The sequence below is a fragment of the Vigna umbellata genome, chromosome 8 (assembly GCF_029865625.1).
Source record: "Vigna umbellata cultivar VRB3 chromosome 8, Vumbellata_1.0, whole genome shotgun sequence".
Classification (NCBI taxonomy): Eukaryota; Viridiplantae; Streptophyta; class Magnoliopsida; order Fabales; family Fabaceae; genus Vigna; species Vigna umbellata.
The window spans coordinates 7382386-7403884 of NC_142172.1; the positions used below are offsets into that span (position 1 = coordinate 7382386).

The 21499-nt window shown below is 34.4% G+C and overlaps 1 protein-coding gene across 1 annotated transcript; it reads left to right on the forward strand.

Moving 5' to 3' along the window:
* The first annotated feature begins 1641 nt into the window (after positions 1-1641).
* LOC124822504 (uncharacterized) lies at positions 1642-11900 on the forward strand. The gene is made up of 3 exons (XM_047294513.2): positions 1642-2625; positions 10054-10222; positions 10891-11900. Exons 1-3 carry the CDS (start codon positions 1849-1851, stop codon positions 11358-11360), a joined length of 1416 nt encoding a protein of 471 aa, XP_047150469.1. The 5' UTR covers positions 1642-1848; the 3' UTR covers positions 11361-11900.
* The last annotated feature ends 9599 nt before the right edge of the window (positions 11901-21499 follow it).

The window sequence follows — 21499 nt, forward strand, 5'->3', positions numbered from 1 at the left end:
ATGTACTTAAAGGACACTTCTTTTATAAGGTCCCACCGTGGTGGACCACTACCTGAAACTTGTCATTAGACATCCCAACCCGAACCCTGCAAATGCAAACAGGGACCACTATATTAAGTTAAACTAAGAACTATGGGACCACTATCAACCCTCAAAACGCGACAACTTTTCACATACAACAATTTTACCTATAGTTAAACCCCCCAAAAATGCGACAGCTATCACAACCAAACAATAAACAAAGTCAGAAAATTATAAATCATAACATTAACCTGACTTACGCTTTTTCAATTCCCTCTTCAAACTTCAGCTTCAACGACACCCCAATTTCAACACCACTTTCACCACAATGTGTAATCCCAATTCGCGATTATGAACTAACCCTAACCCATCTTTTTTTAACCTCGCAGAGTACATTACAGTGCCACACAATCCTTTTTTTATCCAATTTTTTTTCCAATTTTAACCTCACATAGGCACGCAGGACACATTATAAAGTTTTCTCCAGAGTGAGAACTGCACCATTAGAAATTTGACGCTGTAACAAAAAATGATTAACTTGACCAGTTTTTTCAAAAGTTGGAACCGTTTTGAACTTTTTAAAAAAATAGAACGATTATGAACATTTCCCTTCTTTTGAAGAACCAAAAGAAGTATTAAACCTAAATATTATTAGAGAAGGTATTAGGCCTAAATATTATTAGAAAATAGTTCTATAAGCCTGTTTGGATCGGGTTATTTACTGTTTATAGGACCAGAAAAAAAAGAGGGTATGAGTTTACAGTTTTCCTATATATGAGAAAGAAGGGTGAGAAATCATATCATGATATGTAAAATTACTCTCGTGCCCTCATTTTTTTTTATGTTTCTCCCTTCATTTGTCTCTTCTGCATTTGAAAGAAAAAAATAAGCACCTATGTTGTCCTCTTCTTTTTATCCTTCTCCCTCCATTTTATGCCTTTGTATTTGAGAAAAAAAAACCTATACAACATCTCAAAAGTAATAAAAATAATTATTATAATAAGAATAATAATAATAAATAATATTTATATTACATTTATTTTATAAATAAAATAATAATAATTTAATATTTTTAAATTTTTTTTTCAATATAACATATTTATTATATTGTTTTATTAATTCAAACAATCTCATTTTTCACTTTTTTTTTTCTTTCTCAAATTCACTGTAATTCTACTTTGAAATCCAAATACTATTAAGGAAAGGTACTCCGCCAAACCCCACCCTACCTGCCAAAACGTGACTGAGTTTTCATCTTGTTTTGTATGTAGGACCATCAATTTGAGGTTACATTAATGGAACACAAACTTTTATCTGCCGATATAAATATAATAAAAACTATTCAAAATAAGAACTTCCCAAAAGCACCCTTCTATCCGAATTTTGTCGTAAGAAAATTAATTATTAATAAATCAACTAGTATTTTCTTTTTCAATTTTTTAATGTATCATTATTTTCAACTTTTTGTTACTTATATATATATATATATATATATATATATATATATATATATATATATATATATATTAATTATATATAGTACATATTTACGGTGATTTGAAAATTAAAAACTAAAATATCTTATAAATGTTTATTAAATAGTTTTTATTATATTGCTTACCTTTTCTAAAAAAGCCCTAAATCATTACTTAAAGGGAACCAGATAATTTCACATTGAATAAAAGAATTAATGCAACAATCGTTTTTCGACGAAATACAGTGGTCCCAAACCATGAAGATGACATATTTTCCACGTTATCTTATCCCCCTTCACTTCCTTCTCCACTTCTCTGTATCACTCACTCGTTACTTTTTACTTCCATCCAAATGGCCCAAAACAGCTATAACGAGGCCCAAAGTCCAGAAACGTCCGAGCCCACCGAATCCCGCCCCGTCGGCGGAAATGAGTTTAGCTGGTGCAAGGCTGTTCCCATCGGCACCGGCGTCACCGTGCTCAGCCTCCTCCTCTCAAAACCACCCGAAATCACTATTCTCAAAAATGCCCTCCACAATCTCCAGAATTCCCATCCTATCCTCCGCTCCAAGCTCCACCTCGACCCCTCCACCAACACCTTCCACTTCCTCATCCCTGCCTCACCCAACGTCCAAGTCGAACACTTCGATCTCGCTTCAACGGCTAGCATCGTCCAGGCCCAGTCCAATGGTCACGATGATCCCTTTCACACACTCCTCGAGGACCAGATGAACCACGACACTTGGCGCGATTATGAACCACGCGACCTCGACGTGCTCTACGCCTCCATCTTTACCCTCTCCCACGACCGATTCGCCGTGTTCCTCCGCCTCCACACCTCCGCGTGCGACCGCGCCGCAGCTGTGGCGCTGCTCATGGAGCTCCTGCGCCTCTTCTCCGACGACGGAACCGGCAATATTGGGGAGGAGAAGGTGAGTTCTGCAATCGAGGATCTGATACCCGAGGGGAAGTTGCACAAGCCTTTCTGGGCGCGTGGATTGGACGTGCTTGGGTACTCGCTCAACGCTTTCAGGTTCTCGAATTTGAACTTCGTGGACGCCGCTTCGCCTCGAAGATCGAGGATAGTGAGGTTGCAACTGAATGTTGAAGAAACCAAGAACCTTCTAGCTGTGAGTTACCAACTCAACCTTCTTTCTTTGTTGTTCATTGCTTTCGTAGTGGTGTGAAATCCTAATCAGTGAATTTGTTAAACGAAAATATATTTTTTATTTGATGAAATGTATACAAATATGTGCTGTGTGTTTTTTTTATGGGTTTTAAAGCATTTTTATACATTTTTAAATATATTTTTTAATTTATTAATCCGGAAGCACAACCATTTTTATTTGAGGTAAGTTATATAACTGAATAGTTAATTAGGTAAAATAAATCCTTTTAAAGATTTTTCTCATGCTAAATGATATTTCATTTTTCTTTTTTTTCTTTCTATTGTAAAAATATAGCACTTACTTTTCGTATAAATTATTTTAAATTATATTAATTTTCTCAGTTCTTTAAATAGTTTGAAGTGACCCTACAGATAAATTAATTATAAATGTTTAAAAAAGGAAATTGTATACTAGGTGAACGTTTTTAAAAATCGGTATAATTTACTCAGTTAATTATTACTTCTAATAGTATACATATAACTTTTTTTTTATGAATATAGAATTTATTTAAGTAATCAAGACAATAATTGCATTTATTCAATTAGAAGTATAGTTAGTATAATATTTTTATTTTATTCTCTTGATTTTCTAATTAATTAACGTAATAAAAGTATTACTGTATATTTTTACTTAACTTTTAAATTTACAGCGGTTAATGTTCTAATATAAAGATATTGTTGTCTTTTTTCTTTGACTTATTTTTCACTATTATGATTGCCTAACAGATAACTAGATATGTCAATGGGTTCGACCATTTAATTATATTTGTATAAACTCTGGTCCTTGTGTTTTAACTTTTACAAACCACAACCGTCCTGTAAAACTTCCACGTTAAACGGTTCAGTATAACGGAAAAGATGTATAACATTTCTTTTACATAATAATTAGACATAATGACGTGGTTTACCCCAACGGTTGTATAGATTAGATATAAAACATAGAGCTAGGACCACCAACTAAGGGGGCAAAATAAAATTCCAATCTCCAAAGCTTCCTTTCAATTCTTTCAAATGTGAGTTAGGATTTGATCCCAACAAGACTTCAATTAACTCTTAAAACATTACACCTTTAGTCTAGACTAGATCAAAGGTCGAAGGATATACCATAAACGGGCCAAACCCGATGGTGAGAATAAATCCAGTTGGACCTAAAGGTTAAGGTAGATTAACTCGAATTGAAAGTTAAAGTGAGTCAATCCAAATTAAAGATCGAGATGAGTCGGTCTAAGTTAAAGACCGAGACACAATATCCTAAACTAAAGATCAAGACGAGGAGTCATCATGGTCTGAAGACCAAAACAACCTGGCCTAGGCTAAAGGCTAACACAAACCAACCTAAAATAAAGGTCATGATGGTAGTCCCCAATCAAAAGTCAAAACGAACCATCCCTAGATCGAAGGTTGAAATGGGGGCCAACTCTCTCAAATTACCTATGTTTAAACTTTACCAAAAAAGGAAAATCTGTATCCACACGGGATGGAGTGGTTCGCATTGTGCAAATACCCAACTCTATACCTAACTTTCGTTCTCAAAATTGGTCATATTTATGTGTTGTTGTGATCCGAGTTATGGATAACAGGGGTGGTCCACAAACTTTTGTTCTAATACCAAATTCTGTTCCTAACTTTTGTTTTCGAAGTTGGTCATATTTATGTGTTGCTGTCACTTCGTATCTTTATAGTAGACTTTTAAAATTTTGGTCACATATGATGTATATGTATTAGTACCCAAAATATGCTTGATTTTTAATGTTATTTATGAAGCCAAAGAGTCTTAGTTCCAATAAATATTTTTGCAATATAGAACATAATCTATCAATTAAAAGATAATTTTTGAAATTGAAAACTAAATATTTAGAGAACACTTAGGCTATATATACTTTAAAATCTGAAGTAATATGAACTTAAATGTGAGCTATAACTAGGTCTATAAGTGCTATTTCAAAGATCCAAGAAAAAGCAAGGTAAAACAAATCTGTATGGCTTTCTTTACAAAAATTCAGCAAATTTATCCCAATTTCTCAAAATCGTAGTTGAATATAGTGAAAATTATGTATGAGATTAATCTTCCTTTTATTAAATATACACATAGGGTCCTCTGTTTATAATATAAGAAACATGGGCTAAGCTTAAAATACAAATAAGAAATAATTACAAACTAACTAAAGATAAAAGATAAATATAAAATAAAGATAATGTATCTAACACTCCTCCTTAAGCTAGTGCATACAAATCGTATGTACCAAGCTTGTTACTAATATAATCTTAGCGAAAATATCTGCATTTGCACTCGAGTGATACCAAATTACTAATGATTTGCAAGACGATAAAAAAAACGAAATATCAACCCAAAAGACTCCCCTGAGCAACAAACTAGGAGATTGTTCCATGTAAATCTCTTCTTACAAATCGCCGTTGAGGAATGCATTGTTGACATCCAGTGGATAAAGAAGGTCAAAAGAGACACCAGTAGAAGAAGTCATGGATGAATAGGAGAGAGAAACCTTAAAAATCTTAGACTTTTAAATCAAGACACCTGAAGAAGGAAACAAATCAACCTCGATACACTAAATAGCTGCCTGAAAGGAGACAGGACGTGCGACAACTTACAAAAGAACGACCTTGACACTCTAAATCGTTGCCTAGGAGGAGACGAGATGTGCTACCATGAACGATGGAAAAAAAACAGCAGATCCACAATTTCAAAAGGTGCTAAGAGCGCGTAGGAGCTTCAATGAAGGCGTCATTTACTGTAAGGTGGTCATTTAGCCAAGACAATCAAAATCGTGTGATCGTCGGTCGAAACTGAAACATCAGTAGTTGTAACGGTAAGCAATGGCAGTAGACGATGGCGTCGCTGCCGGCAGCGGCGGGTGTATTGACAGAGCCAACATAAATTTTTTCCTCAAAAGAATCTTAGGTGTTGATACCATGTTGAATATAATGAAAATTATATATGAGATTAATCTTTCCTTGTGTTGAATATGCACATAGGATCCTTTATTTATAATAGAAGAAATATGAGATAAGCCTAAAATACAAATAAAAAATAATAAAAAATCAACTAAAAATAAAACATAAATATAAAATAAAGATAATATATCTAACAATAGTAAAAAATAACATAGAACTATAAATGCAACAAACCATATGTCCATTTTGTAACATCCCAAATAAGGATACGATAAAACAGTTACTAACTATCATATAAAGTAAAATCTTACAGTCATCCCAAAATAACTATAAAATTTAGACTTTATATACAAACATCCTACAACAAAACTATTTACAAACTACAACTATGAAGATAGATACTCCGCAACATCACCTCCATCGAGAACCTGCTCCAGGGACACCTCATCTGCCTCTGCTCACACCCATAGGATGATCATAGCAAAGAGAGAAAGTAAGGAAAACCATACAACACAAACACAAATAGAAGGGTAAGCTAGAAGAAAAATAAGTAATTATATATGAATACAATTAAGTTTTCAAGTAAGATAACACAACCATATTAAACCAAACTAACTTTATATTTAACCAACCCTTGACTTGACCATCCGGATTAGTATGAATATGTAGCTATGGCAGTTTGTGCACTTGTTGTGGTGAAACAACTAGTCCACCCCAAGCTACCACACAAGGTTAGTCCATTATCACTCATCTTAGGCCAAGGAAAAGCCCCTAGGCTAGGACCTCCCGCTATTCTCACGACATGCCTCACCTCTCTCTACTTTAGAATAGGTGACCATTAGAATGCCAGGATGAACCCCAAGACCGAGCTTCCCATGTTCATACCTACAAACTTGACAATCACCACTGAGAAATTCCTCCTTCGAATTCTCTTCCACATCATTTGAAACCATAAACCTTACTTTCATACTTCTATAATATTCATACGTAATCATACATTATCCACAAATAAATCAAGTTCATTACTTCAACCAATAAGGCACAAAGGAGAAAAAAATGCATGATAACCTGGAACAGTCGCTCAGCGCAACCACTTGTTGTCCAACCACAGACTTTATTCGCACAGTGACCCAACTCGCTGTGCGACTCCAGTGATAGTAACCCCAACCTCCAAACCGCTCGCTCAGCGACCCAACTCACTGTGCGAATAAAATCACCAGTGGTACCAGACCCCAACCTCTTTCTTAGCGCCCCAATCCGCTATGCGAAAGTCTAGACAGTGGTTCAGACCCTCCAAACACACATTGAGCGCAACCATTCACTGATTGAATAAAATTGACAATGCTCCTAGACCTCAACCATTCGCTCAGCGTACCTTCTCGTTGTGGGAATCCTCAAACAGTGAGCCAACCTCCACGACCACTCGCTGAGCGACTCCACTCGCTCAGTGAGTCTACATAATCTGCATCACAAAATCTGCAGAATTACGCAACCTATACCAAATTACCAATTCCAACAATTTTTCCCAACTTCTAACCCTCTTAGATTGTGTTATACACCAAATTCTACTAAACTAAGTGTGCCTAAACTATCCTAGCATCATTCTAAAGTGTTCACTAACCATCTTGCACTCCAAAAACTACAAAACAACAACTTATAGACCCAAATCCCGTTCTACCACTTTTGGCACCGTTTTAAACAACTTAGGGGCTCTAGCATGTCCCAAATAACTTACCTAAACCATTGCAACTGACCATTTGAGTACACAACCCCAGATTCCAAATTTCACTACTCCACTTCCTCAAAACTAACCCAAAACCAAATGTAAACTATGCCTACTCATCACCAAACCTTCTTATAACAGATTTCCGACATATAATACATTCCATCACAGTCCAAACATCATCCAATTCAGTTCATAAACACCATTTATCAATCCATACTCAAAATAGACAACTTACACATAAAACGTCTACCCTAAAACCTCAATTCAATTGAAATAACCCAATACTCATAAATTCATCACACATACAAACTTTAACCACAAATTAAAGTAAATCTAGCTTCCCTTACCTTAGAGAAATCTAGACATCTCTGTAAAACCCTGACAATTGATTGCACCGCAAGGAAACTCTAGAAAAATATACAAATCACCGATTGATGATAGAAAGCCAACCTTAGAACCTAAATTGAGCTAAGAATCAAGAAAGAGGAACTTTCTTCACATGCAAAGACAAAATATTTGTATGATAACCGATTGAAGAAAACCTAGAAAAGAGGAATGAAACTTACTTGCTCAAATCAAGAAATTAATTGGTTGAAAAGGTAGCTCTCGACACCAGGATCGCCTAGACACTTCCTGATCGTCGAACAAATGACCCAAAGGTGAGAAAGAGTAGAGAGAAGTGAGAGAAAGCAAAGAGAACAGTGTTTTAGGGAGATAGAAGTACTTTAAATAATGAACCGAGCTTTAGAAAGTTTTATTTATATTATAAGATTATTTTATAATAAAATACTCAGTCTCATTATTTTAATGCACCTATCTACTCTAATACTCTATTTTCTAGGTTCTTACACATTTTAAAGTCCTACAAATGTAAACTCTAATGCAAGTAGAATAAAATAAATTTATATCTATAAACATTGTTATGGCCAAGGCAATAAGGAAATGTTAAGTTTGCTGAAAATACAAAATTAAAACAAATATATTCATTGAACCTAATTTATTATTACTAGAAGGAAATGAGTTAAAAAAATGGAAATAAAGCATAAGGAAAGTGCTTCCTATGTACAATAAAGCTATAAATGTGTGCACAAAATATTATCAATGACCAATTTTGAAACTCACAAGTTGTGTAATAACATTTTAGGTTAATAGTATTTTTAGTCTCTCAACTTTGATGCGAAATTGGAATTCATCTCTATCCGAAACTTTGATATATTTTTTTTCCTAAACTTTAAAAATGAATGAATATAGTTCTTTTAGCCCAATTATGATAATATTTTTTGTGTCAACGCATTTCCAGCAAATATTGAAGCGAAAACATATCAAAGAGGGTAAACAACTCAAATGCTAGCATGAAATGCATTTGACATGGTAAAAAAAATTTTAACTTAATTTAGTTAAAATAACTATATTAATTCATTTTTAAAGTTTGAAGACTAAATTGTATCAAATTTTCAGATAGGGATGACTTTTAATTTCACGTTAAAGTTCAGAAATTAAATATATATATATATATATATATATATATATATATATATATATATATATATATATATATATATATATATATCCCTAATTGCCAAAGTAGAGCACAAAGTTGAAAATCAGTTTTCTTCCACGGTTGAATTTGGTTTGGTGGCACTCAACTCCCATCATTTTTCTAAATGATCATGGAAACCTTGGCCAAGGAACTAAAATTTCCTCTGAGATAGACCAAGACCAGTAAGTTCTTCCATTTAATTATTCAGAGATTATGGAAGAAGTCCCAAAAAAAGATGATATAGCCCCTGAAGATATGATGAGTGGTACAGAGGCAAGGACACAGGCCAGAATGCAGTAGAGAAGAGAAAAAGAAAAACAACCTAAGGGTTCAAGAGAGAGAACATGAAATTAATGACTCTAATTTCATGACTCCCTTTTCCACGTGTCGATACCATGGCCAAAGATTCAGTAGATTCTTCAAATTTTCTACTTTTAAGAGTTGGTACATGAAGAATTCCTGTTGTTAAAATTTTTATGATTAGAACTTGACAAGTTAAGATTTGATCCCTAATATGATTTTATGAGATCATTGCCCAAAGGATCATAGCCATATTTGTCCAACTTGATTTCTTCATGGGAATGAGCGTTTAAAAACATCCGTAGTTCTTCCACAACAAATGACTGTCAACAATAAAAGGCATCATATCATGATCTGCTTGCTTGACATATACTAGCTTGAGGGTAGAATCATAAGACACTAATGTCATTTGCGAAGATACCTTGAGCCTTCTTCCAAAAGTTGTGCTAGTTTAAAAGTTCCGAGGATTCCCAATGTATTGCTTTCCATATATTGCCACAACATAGCACAACGTTGAAAATCCAGCTTTTGTTGTTGTTGTAGAATTTTCTAATGAGATCTCATTCACATCTTTTGCCAAGTGATCCTGAAATCCTTGCCCAAGAGACCAAAGTCCCACATAAGCTGTCGAAGAAAAATATCAGCTGTAATGTCATATTATGTTCTTTTTTATCTCTAGGTTTTTTAATTAACAACATCCATGCTCTGGATAACATAAGAGAAAAGAAATAGTATTGGCCTTTGTGCCTAATAAATGTTTTGCCTTTTCTAATTAACTTCCATTCTTTCAAGGTGTCTCAGTCTGATTGTTGTGAAGTATGAATATGGCATCTACTCTAGAGTCTGTTCTCCTTTTTTGCTTATGGTCTAATTAATTTGATAAATTAAGTTAAGTGTGAATGACCATGCAGGGATGCAAGTCCAGAGGAATTAAACTTTGTGGGGCACTTGCAGCAGCCGGAATGATGGCATCATGGACCTCTAAAGGCCTTCCTAATTATCAAAGAGAAAAGTATGCTGTTGTAACACTTGTTGATTGCCGCTCACTTCTTGATCCTGTCCTTCCCAGCAACCATGCTGGTAAGCCATATTTTGTAGTAATTATTTGTTTCCTTAGTTATCCTGCTGCTACTACTTTGACATCATACCCAGCTGATTTATACATACATGCCTTCTTTTTATTTTTCAGCCTTTCATATTTGTAATAAATTGGAAAGATTTGTTTCTTTTATTTGTCATAATATAAAGATTTTTAGTTCCTCTATGTACTACTAATTTTTAAGTGAAACTGCAAGACCTTATTAAATTCACATATATTTGAGTGGGCTACAAAGTGACAGCTGCAACATAAACAAATATCAAACCTTGTCAGTGTTCCATGTGTCTTGAATTCTTTTACGTTATTTTAGTTTTTAGAGAGTGGTAAAAGCATTCCTTGGATGGACAGGAAGGGAAGGCTGCTCCTTGTACTATTGAAATCAAACTTTTTCCTATCATTGTTGCAAGTTAGTTAATTAATTAGTCTAAGTTTTTGGGATAGTTGATTCATGACAGATTAGATAATTTCCTGATGCTTGTTCTTTTGAAATATGAAAGCTATGAAATTGGGTACCTCTAAGGCACTGGAGTTTTAATTTTTTTTTTTAAATTATTAATAATCCGAGCGTACAAAGGGATTTTATACATTTTTTAATTCCTTGGTATAATTTTAACATTCTGCTGCCAATGCTTCCCATTGTTTGATTCAGGATTTTATCATTCCGCCATCCTGAACACACATGACGTGGCTGAAGAAACCTTATGGGAGTTGGCAAAGAGAAGCTATACCTCCTTTGTAAATGCTATGAACTGCAACAAGCATTTTTCAGACATGTCTGACCTGAACTACCTCATGTGCAAGGCTATTGAGAACCCCGGTTTGACACCTTCATCGTCACTTAGAACTGCCTTGATCTCTGTGTTCGAAGATCCTGTCTTTGTTGACTCGGGTGAAATGGATGGGGAGATTGGTTTGGAAGACTTTGTGGGCTGTGCTTCTGCTCATGGTGTTGGCCCATCCTTAGCCTTATTTGATACCATACGGAATGGAAAGTTGGATTGTGCTTGTATATATCCATGGCCCCTGCATTCAATAGAGCAGATTGAGGGACTAGTCGATCATATGAAGAGAATACTTGTGGAAGGTTGTAGCAGTGAAAATCAACAAACTGAACCATAAGCCAATGCTGAGGCTGAGCAAGTATGTATAATGTCATGGTCAAACTCATAAACTTCGATTCCCCTTCTATTTCAGTTTGATTCTCCTTTTACGAGGCCGGGTTTTCAAAATGAAGGGAGAAATATATATTACAATTCTCAGTGAAGGATAAAGACATATGCAAGCGCTGCCATTGCATTGTTAAATAGCCTTTGAAATCCAAGATTTCTTTGTTTTTAAAGGTTATTGATTTATTTCATTCTCAATTCGACAATCTTAAGACCAAAATAGGTTAGAATGATAAAGTTCCTTGGTGTAGAAGGTGTTTACATGGAGGAAGAAGCCATGAGTTGGAGAGGAGAAGTACTCTGGTTTCCAATAGCTTTTAAGAGAAGCCAAGTTTTTACAAACCAAGGTTTCTTTTAGAGGAAATTTAAGGGAGAATTTTCTCCATTGGAAGCAGAAATGTGTTTTCTGGAAAGGCTTGTGAACTACATTCATCTTCCAGTTCATGTCCATATCAATATCATCGTCACTCGAGCACAGCTCAACCTTATCAGATATCTCGGTTCCATATTATTTTCTACCATAAATCAATAGAGAAAATAAAAAAACCGTTATTTTTTAAATTTTGAAAAAAGATTTTTCAAAGTAGGTCTTGTGTGTTTCAGATCCGATAACAAAAATGTATTTTTCAATAAGAACATTTCAGAAATGTCAAATTTAATTTTGAAATGAACAATGCGTTTATAACAGAAATTATTTAGACATTAGTAATTGTGAATTTGCATTTGTTAATTAAATAAAAAGGTGTGATATGTTTCTATACTTATTTGATAATAGGACCTCTTGCATTGACATGAAAGATGGCATATAATTTTGATTTGTGATTGTCAAACTAAGGTTGGACAAAAAAATTCAACAACGAAGGAAGATGTGTGTATTATTTGGTTGTGATTAGATAGACTATAAACAAAACTTAAAAATTAGTAACCGTGAAAGTACGAAATGTTGTATTAATTCAAATATGTTTATTTACTTTTAAAAATGTTTTAGTTTAGATTCTTGTAGACTCTATAAATAAAAGTAATTTATTCTTTTCATATGGTGAGTGTAAACAATATTTCTTATTAGATTTTTTCTCTTTGAGTACGCATGTATTCTCTGTTTTGCCTCCTCTCTATTTTCTTTTTTTCAAACCAACAGTGGTATCTAGAGCAAGGTTGATTCTGGGTTTGTGTAGTGAGAAATGACAAATGGAGGTCGAAATTTTCTCGGTAATCTACCAGTTCTTGATGGGAAAAATTATAACCATTGGGTTATAAAGATGGAAGTTATTCTTGGATATGAAGAGTTGCTAGAGGTTGTGGAACATGGTGTCCAAGAAAAGGATGAAGCCGCAAATAAGAAAAAAGATTGCAAAGCTCATTGTCTTCTCCATCAGTGCGTGGATACGGTGAACTTTGAGAAGATTTCCAAAGCAAAAACAACAAAAAAGGCTTGAGATATATTACAGAAGGCACATGGAGGTGCGGAGAAAACCAAGAAAGTGAGATTGCAGTCCCTTAGAAGGAAATATGAGTTATTGTCTATGTATGATTATGAAACAATGGGAGAATACCTAAATCGATTGCAATTATTGGTAAACTCAATGAGAGCGTGTGAGGAGACTGTGACTGATCAGAACATGATTGAGAAAATATTGCTACGTTGTCTCCAAAGTTCGACTACATCGTGGTGGAAATAGAGAAGTCTAAAGATGTAGAGAAGATTACAGTGGAAGAGCTGCAAGGCTCTTTGGAGGCACATGAATTGAAGTTGTTATCGCGAAATGTTGAGAAGGTTGGAGAGGAACAAGCCTTGCAGGCGTAGTTGACAAAGAAAGGGGTTTTTTTTTTCAGGGAAAGTGGAAAAAGAACAAAGGTGGAAGATTCAATAAAGATCCGAAACAAGATCAGAATGAAAGGGATCAATCAGAAAACATAAAGTCTGGTATAGGGAGTTTTAGCAAAGGAAGAGGAGGAAAGAATAATCAAGACAGAAAGCCTATACAGTGTTAAAATTGTGGAAAATGGGGGACACTATGCGCTGATTGTTGGTATGGAAAGGGCAAGCTGAAAAGGGAAACTGAGATTGAAGCTCATGTGGCTCAAGATGAATCAGATGAAGAGCCTGTAGTGTAGATGGTCACAACTAATGAAGAGGGGTTCGTTGATGAAAATTGGTTTCTTGATATTGGATGTTCCAACCATATGACTGGACACAAGAATTGGATATCAAATCTTGATACTAGAAAGACTAGCAAGATTAGGCTTGCAGATGATAACACAATGGAGGCTGCTAGAGTTGGTAATATTGTAATCAAGAAAGAAGGTGAGGAGGTTGCTATAATTGAAAATGTGATGTGTGTTCCTGGGATGAAATGCAATCTGTTGAGTGTTGGTCAGTTATATGTTGAGAGTATATGACTCAAAGAAAAGACTAGTGCTGAAATCACCATTGTCATGAAACAAAACTTTCCAAACAAGATTGCATCCAATGGAGAATCAATGTCTTTCTGCAACGGCTGTAGACAAGATCAGTTAGCTATGACACAAGAGGTTTGGTCACTTGAACTTTTACAGTCTGAAAATGTTAGTTGTCAATAGAATGGTAATTGGGCTACTTGAAATAATTGTTCCTGTGAAGAGTGTTTGCAAGGCAAACAACCCCGAAATGCTTTCAAATCACATATGCACATGAGAGCAAAGGAAGTGCTACATGTGGTGTTTTCTGATGTGTATGGACCTTTTGAGGAGTTGTCTTTGGGGAACAATAGATACTTTGTGACCTTTGTAGATGAGTATAGTCATATGATATGACTGTATTTGATAAAAGTTAAAAGTGATGTGTTTTTTGTCTTTAAAAAGTTCAAGTTGTTGGTTGAAAAGCAAAATGGGAAGGCACTTCAAATACTCAAAACAAATGGAGGAGGAGAATATGTTTCAAAAGAGTTCAAGGATTATTGCACTGAGAATGGAATTCAGCATGAAATAACAACACCATATATTCCACAACATAATGGTTTTGTTGAAAGAATAAATAGGACCATACTTGACATGAAAAGGAGTATGCTAAAATAGAAAGATTTATCACATGCCTTCTAGGGAAAAGCAATGTCCACAACAGTGTATGTGTTGAATAAGTGTCCAACCAAGAAGCTGAAAGACAAAGTTCTAGAAGAGGTATGGTCTGAAAGGAAGCTAGTGGTGAATCATTTGAAGATTTTTGGTTCAGTTTGCTACAAACATGTGCCAAGTGTAAAGAGGAGTAAACTGCAAGACAAAAGTGAGGTCATGATATTTGTAGGATATCATTCCACTAGATGCTACAAATTATACAATCCTATAACAAAGGAAATATGTGTATGCAGGGATGTTGTGCTGAAACATGGAACTGGTCAGATAAAGTAAATGATCCAAAACAGAATGTTTCAATTTTTGAAGAGGAGGAAGAGAGACTAGGTGATGAATCTAATAAGAATAGACAAGTTGATGATGAGGTGGAACCTACATGGCCACAACCACAAAGATCATTAAGACAAATAACTATGCCAAGATCACTAGTGGATTTTGAGATTTTTTCAAATAGTGTAGTAACTAATGAAGGAGATTTGGTGCATTTTGCATTGCTAGCAGAGGCTAAACCCATCAATCATAAAGAGGCATGCATGATTTGTGGAAAAATGCCATGGTAGAAGAATGAGAGTTATTGAGAAGAGTCAGACTTGGGTATTGACTGAGTTACCTTTGAATAAAACACTCATTGACGTTAAATGGGTATTCAAGCTAAAACGCAATCCTAATGGGATTATATTCAAGCAAAAGGCTAGGTTGGTTGTTAGAGTTTTCTTACAAAAACAAGGATTGAACTATACAGAAGTGTTTGCTCCTATGGCAAGGATTAAAACCATAAGATTGGTTGTGGCATTGACTAATGGAAGAAGGTGGCCTTTATTCCAATTAGATGTAAAATCTGTTTTTTTCAATGGGCTACTTGAAGAAGAGGTTTATGTCACCCAACCTTTTATGTTTGAGGTTACAAGGTGTGGAAGCAAGGTGTATAGGTTGAGGAAAGCTTTATATGGCCTAAAGTAGACACCAAGAGCTTGGAATAAGGTGATGGATTTGTTTATGTTAAGCATAAATTTCTGAAATGTCCAGTGGAACATGGTGTGTATGTAAGGTTCTAAGGTGATGTAAATTTACTCCTAATGTGCATTTATGTGGATGACTTATTGATCACAAGGAGTAATCTTTCAAAAATTGAGAAATTTAAAGGATTGTTGATGGCTGAATTTGAAATGACTGATATGGGTAAGTTGAGGTATTTTATTGGGCTTGAATTCGTTGAATCCAACAGTGGAATTATTCTCCACCAAAGAAAATATGCAGAGATCTTGAAGAAATTTAATATGGAGACTTGTAATGCAGCAACACTCTTTATAAACAAATGGTCGGTTCACTCAGGTATCTATGTAATAGCAGGCTTGATATTTGCTTTGTAGTTGGGATTCTTAGCATATTCATGCATTAGCCAAATAAATTGCATTTGTTAGTTGCAAAGAGGGTGCTAAGATATATAAAGGGAACATTAGAGTCTTGAGTTTTGTTTCCTAAAAACTTTAAGATGTAGGATGTCTTAAAGGGCTGGTCTGATTCTGATTGATATGGGGATAACAGTGACATGAGAAACACTACTGATTTTTTATTCAAGTTTATGGGTGCACCGATCTCTTAGTATAGTAAAAAGCAACAAGTGGTGGCTTTGTCTACCTATGAGGCAAAATATATTGTTGGATCTTCTACTGCATGCCAAGTTGTGTGGTTTGCCTCTATTTTGACAACAATAGAGGTGGAATTTAGGAGACTCATCCAGTTGTTTGTGGATAACAAATCAGCAATTAATTTGGCTAATAATCAAGTGTCACACGGATGGAGGAAACACATAGAAAATAGATTTCATTTTTTGAGAGAATAAGTTAACAATGGAAGGTTAAAACTAATCTACTGCCTTATTCAAATGTTTTTATTAAACCTTTGAAGAAGGAAACATTTGGTAGCCTAAGATCTGATTTAGGCTTAGTTAATTTTAGTACTTGAATTAAGGGGAAATGTTGTATTAATTCAAGTATGTTTTTCTACTTTAAAAGATGTTTTGTTTTAGACTCTTGTAGACTCTATAAATAAGAGTCATTTATTCTTTTCATACTCTAAGTCTAAATAATATTTCTTACAAGATTTTCTCTCCTTGAGTGCGTGTGTATCCTCTGTTTTGCCTCTCCTTTGTTTTCTTATTTTCTAACCAACACAAAATGGGACCGTTAGGGATGGCAACGAGTCAGGTCGGGCACGGATAGTGTGATTCCCAAACCCAATCCGCATGTAAAAAATTGTACCCGTACCTGCCCCACTACCCGTCAGATACCCGCATAAAAAAAAACCCGCGGATTTTTTTCAATCCGCAGATACCCGTTGGATACCCGTTTCAACCTGCAATTTTTTTTAAAAAATTAATATTTTATGATTTTTAAAATACATGAGAGTTCACAAGGTTACATCATTCCCCAACAACAAATTGAGTTTAGTTTCCCATAGACATAGAGAAACTAGATGAATAAACGAAAAACATGAGATAGCAAAACCCTAAAAGTAGAGGATGGAAGCTTCCGCCTCCAAATCCGCCTTTAGAGAGTGAAAGAGTGTGTTGTTGTGCTGCTCCAGCCAAAGATACAAAACCTAGGACGCTTGGGTCCTTTAAATAGAACAGAAGTAGAGCATAAACAAAGCCAAGGCCCGAGTCGCCGACGCTCAAGCGCCCCACTTATGGAGCCCGGGCGGTGAGCAGTGATCTTCCACGCTCAAGCCTCCCCGATGTCGCCCAAGCCTTCTACATCCGGTGCTTAAGAGCCCCCAAAAGGGGCGCCCGCGCGATGAGCGACACTTCTTGCGCTTAAGCCTTCTAGAGGTCGCCCAAGCCTTCTACATTCGACACTCAAGCGCCCCCAAAAGGGGCGCCCGAGCGGTGAGCGGTACTTCCTACGCTTAAGCCTTGCAGAGGACGCCCAAGCTTCGTGCAGTTGGCGCTTAAGCACCCAAAAAGGGCCACGAGCGGTGGTTTGCTGCGCTCAAGCCTCCGAAAGGGCGCCCAAGTCTCGAGCCTCTTTCCTTTTGGTGCTTTTTCTGGACCTTTCTGAGCTCTATCTCCTTAGCACTTTATCCCTACTTTCCATATTAACTCATTTTCTATCAAAAACAAAGGGAATCAGTCATAAAATCATCAAATTCAATCTCAACTCTCTTATTCACACAACTTAACAGAAAAACATTATTCCAAGCAAGTTTCTAAGCAGAAAAGGGTGCATTTAGTATTAAAATTTGCATCACAGATAACGGTATGTTCAACCGTTATCACTTACATCTATCAAGATCTTATGCTTATTAAATAACTTTTTATACTCTTGTTAACGACATAACCAAAATTATATATAGGGTTTGTTGAACTATGATCTAGCAAAAACAGTTGGAGATTGTTCTCTATGCACAACACTATAGCACTCATAGGAGAGAAGGACCAAAAAACCTTGGTCAAGACATGCCAAACCTTGGGCCCTACAACATAGTAACATTGTTCAATTTTATTTTCATCCTTTTTTCTCTCTTTGACCAAAAATCACAACACAAATGGGCATAGCCCATATTGTTTATGTCAACTCTGAAGCTTAATAAAAAAATGGGTTAAATATGTTTTTAGTCCCTAAACTATTGGCCGTTTCTGGTTTTCGTCCCTCTTCCAAAGTAAGGTACAATTTGGTCCTCATTCTTTAGAAAAACGTTCGTTTTAGTCCTCAAAATTTTGTTTTTAGTCCTCGTTTTAGTCCTCAAAACGTTCGTTTTTTCGACTAAAACGAACGTTTTTTAAAGATTGAGGACTAAATTGTACCTTACTTTGGAAGAGGGACGAAAACCAGAAACGGTCAATAGTTTAGGGACTAAAAACATATTTAACCCTAAAAAAATTTACAATCCTATGGTGAAAAATTTAACAACGTAATACTTGCAAAAGATAAAGAGTGATGAAATTTTAGTTAATATATATGTATTAATTAAATTTTTATTAAAAATTGAGGCGCAAAACTAACCCACTTATGACTCTAAAAATGATACGAGTTGATTCATGAATTGTATCACAAAACAACACAGTATGAACTATGATGCATAACACAGACTGAAATTTAAGCCAAAGAAAAAAGAAGTATGTGGTTCAAGTCTCCTATGCAAATTGGAAGATGAACGCCACAAATGAATGTGCTTGGAAAGAAATCTTACCAAGCCACTTGGAGGTGCTCCAAAATGAATAAGGATTGAGTTGCCACTTGTACCTATGTGGAAGGGACTCACCCTTGAGGGGGAGATGTTGGTATCAAAGTGTGAGTCTAAGTCCCACATTGGATAGAAATGAGAAAGTAGAGTAGTATATAAAGATGAAAGACCCATTAACCCATTGCTTTAAGGTTTTGGGTAAAGAGTAGTGTTGATCCCTTATATAGTTGGCTCAGATGTTATTGGTGTTTATGTAACCCAAAGGGAACCTCCTTCTCGATAAACCCAACATGAAGATGATACTCACAAATAAGATAGAACAAATCCAAATTTGAATGTGATAAAAGTGCAACTCTCTTATTTATAAGAAGAGAAGTTGATCTCGTCAAGTAGCTAATCACTTCCTAATTAAAAATTAAAGATGAGTATACTACAAGATATCCACTAATTAGAAGCATGATATGCAAGGTACTCCTAATGTGAAGTGTGTTAAAGAAGATACTAAAATGTGTACTCTAAACTTCCACTTCATGACAGTTGCATTGAGCAAAGAACACCTTTCGCTGAGCAAGTTATCCATCATAGGGAACAAAAGAAATCTCATTAGGCACCACCTAATTTTGTATAAAGGAATGGTGAGTGTTGATACATGATTTAAGGTCACGTAAAAAACCACCTAAAATTATAAGAAAAAAGTGTACACATTTTCAATTTCTTCGTAGTAGAGTCTTCATCATTAAGGCTTCATCTTATTTTTTTCCTCTTACTCGTGGTGTTGTTTCATTAGTTTAATGCAAATTTGGTAGTCATAAATCAAGTTAGTGTTAGCATTAGAAAAAGGGGTTTAATAGAGCTTTTAGAATATTCTCACAAAAAAACTAAACTAGACCATCTAGCTAATAAGAAACTAGAAATAATATAACATAGGTTTATTCTTGTTCACCCAACTCATGCGCTACATTTAGTTTTTTCTTAAGAGCAAAACTTAAAAGGTTTCACTAATCAAATAAATGATTGCAACAAGTGTAAAAACCACTTTTGATTATAATGAGTATAAAATCACTTCTAAATATCTCAAGTACTCAAACTACTCCTAATTGTTAGAATTTCAAGTGTGAGTCTAAGTTCCAGATAGAAATGAGAAAGTTGAGCGTTATATAAAGGTGAAAACTCATTAACTCATTGCCTTAAGGTTTTAGGTAGAGAGTGATGTCTATCCCTTATGTAGTTGGGTTCAGATCTCATTAGTGCTGTATTTCCTCTTATATCTCTCTAGCATCTTAATATTTTACTCTGAACAAAAGTTCACTGTATGATCAATATTATTTGTATTTCTCATAAATTCTTATGGGTTTTTTATCTTCATCTTGATGCTTTATATAGGATTTCAAAGATGATACTTGACATGGAAAGTCTTGATTTTGAGGAGTATTTTTCTTTTGATATATATATATATATATATATATATATATATATATATATATATATATATATATATATATATATATATATATATATATATATATATATATATATATATATATATATATATATATATATATATATATATATATATATATATATATATATATATATATATATATATATATATATACACACACACACGAAAATATAATATAGATTGATGTAAGATTGTTTAGAGATAGAGTCATAACAATAACTAATCTACATTGACATTTAACGTGCTGAAAATTATATATTAGTTTAGTATGATATAATTACAAGTATTAAAATATTTAATGATCAATTTGAAGTTTTGATCAATTTCAAAAGGCTTATACATAATTATTAATAGAAAACATTACATTTCTTATATTAGGAGTTAATTAGTTAGTTTCTCACTCTCAAACTATCACATACTTTGGTTTTATTATTTTAGTTATTAATTTAAATAAGTATTCCTCCAAGTTGAGGGTGTCACATTCTATTATTTATTCTTGGTTTGAAGTTGTGTTAGAATTAATTATAATAGGTTAACTCCTTTATTCTTGATTTGAAGTTGAGGGTGTCACATTCTATTATTTATTCCTCAAACTTTAATAGGTTAACTCCTTTAATTAGATATATTACTTTTGCCAACTAAAGGATGTTTTAAAATGACTTTGGAACCCAGAAATTGGTTTTTGGGTTCAAATGAAGAAATAAAGGTTTTCTATTCAAAATAAATCCAAGTTTTATTCAATAGGAGGTGAACATTTTGAAGCGTCAGAAAGGATCAATGATATTGTTTACATGCTGCAATTACCAAGTGATTATGAGAATGGGGAGATCAACCTTCCATATGACTGATTTATTTTTATTTGATGTAGGCGATGAAATTGATTTATGGATGAATGCTTCTGGAAAAGGAAAGAGTAATGAAAATCCAACGTATTAATTTAGGGAGGATCTAAGACATGAGAAAGTTTTGCTAAACCTAATGAAATAGGTAAAACAAGATCATGATGGATTAAAAGTTAAATCATAATGGAACACGCTTTTACAAGTAAAAGTAAAAGAAGGCTCTAGAATTAATACAACTTAGGCTAAATAGTCGATTAAAATTCATTTCCTACTTTCTTTTTTTATGATTTTTTTTTTAATTTTAATCTTCACAGTAGTAACTAATGGAAGTAATGGATCAAATCTAATTTTTCCACTGTGAAAGGGGTGTTGCTCCATCCTCCACCACCACTTCTCCCTTCACCTTTCTAACCTTCTACAAAAAAATTTTAATTACAAAAATAATTTTTTTTTACTTTTAACCCTATTTATTTACTTTAAACTCAAACCCTATCT

Coding starts and splice junctions, on each gene's coding strand:
- LOC124822504 (XM_047294513.2), top strand. CDS start 1,849: ATGGCCCAAAACAGCTATAACGAGGCCCAAAGTCCAGAAACGTCCGAG. Junction 2,626..10,053: donor AAACCAAGAACCTTCTAGCT/GTGAGTTACCAA, acceptor ATGACCATGCAG/GGATGCAAGTCCAGAGGAAT. Junction 10,223..10,890: donor CCTTCCCAGCAACCATGCTG/GTAAGCCATATT, acceptor TGTTTGATTCAG/GATTTTATCATTCCGCCATC.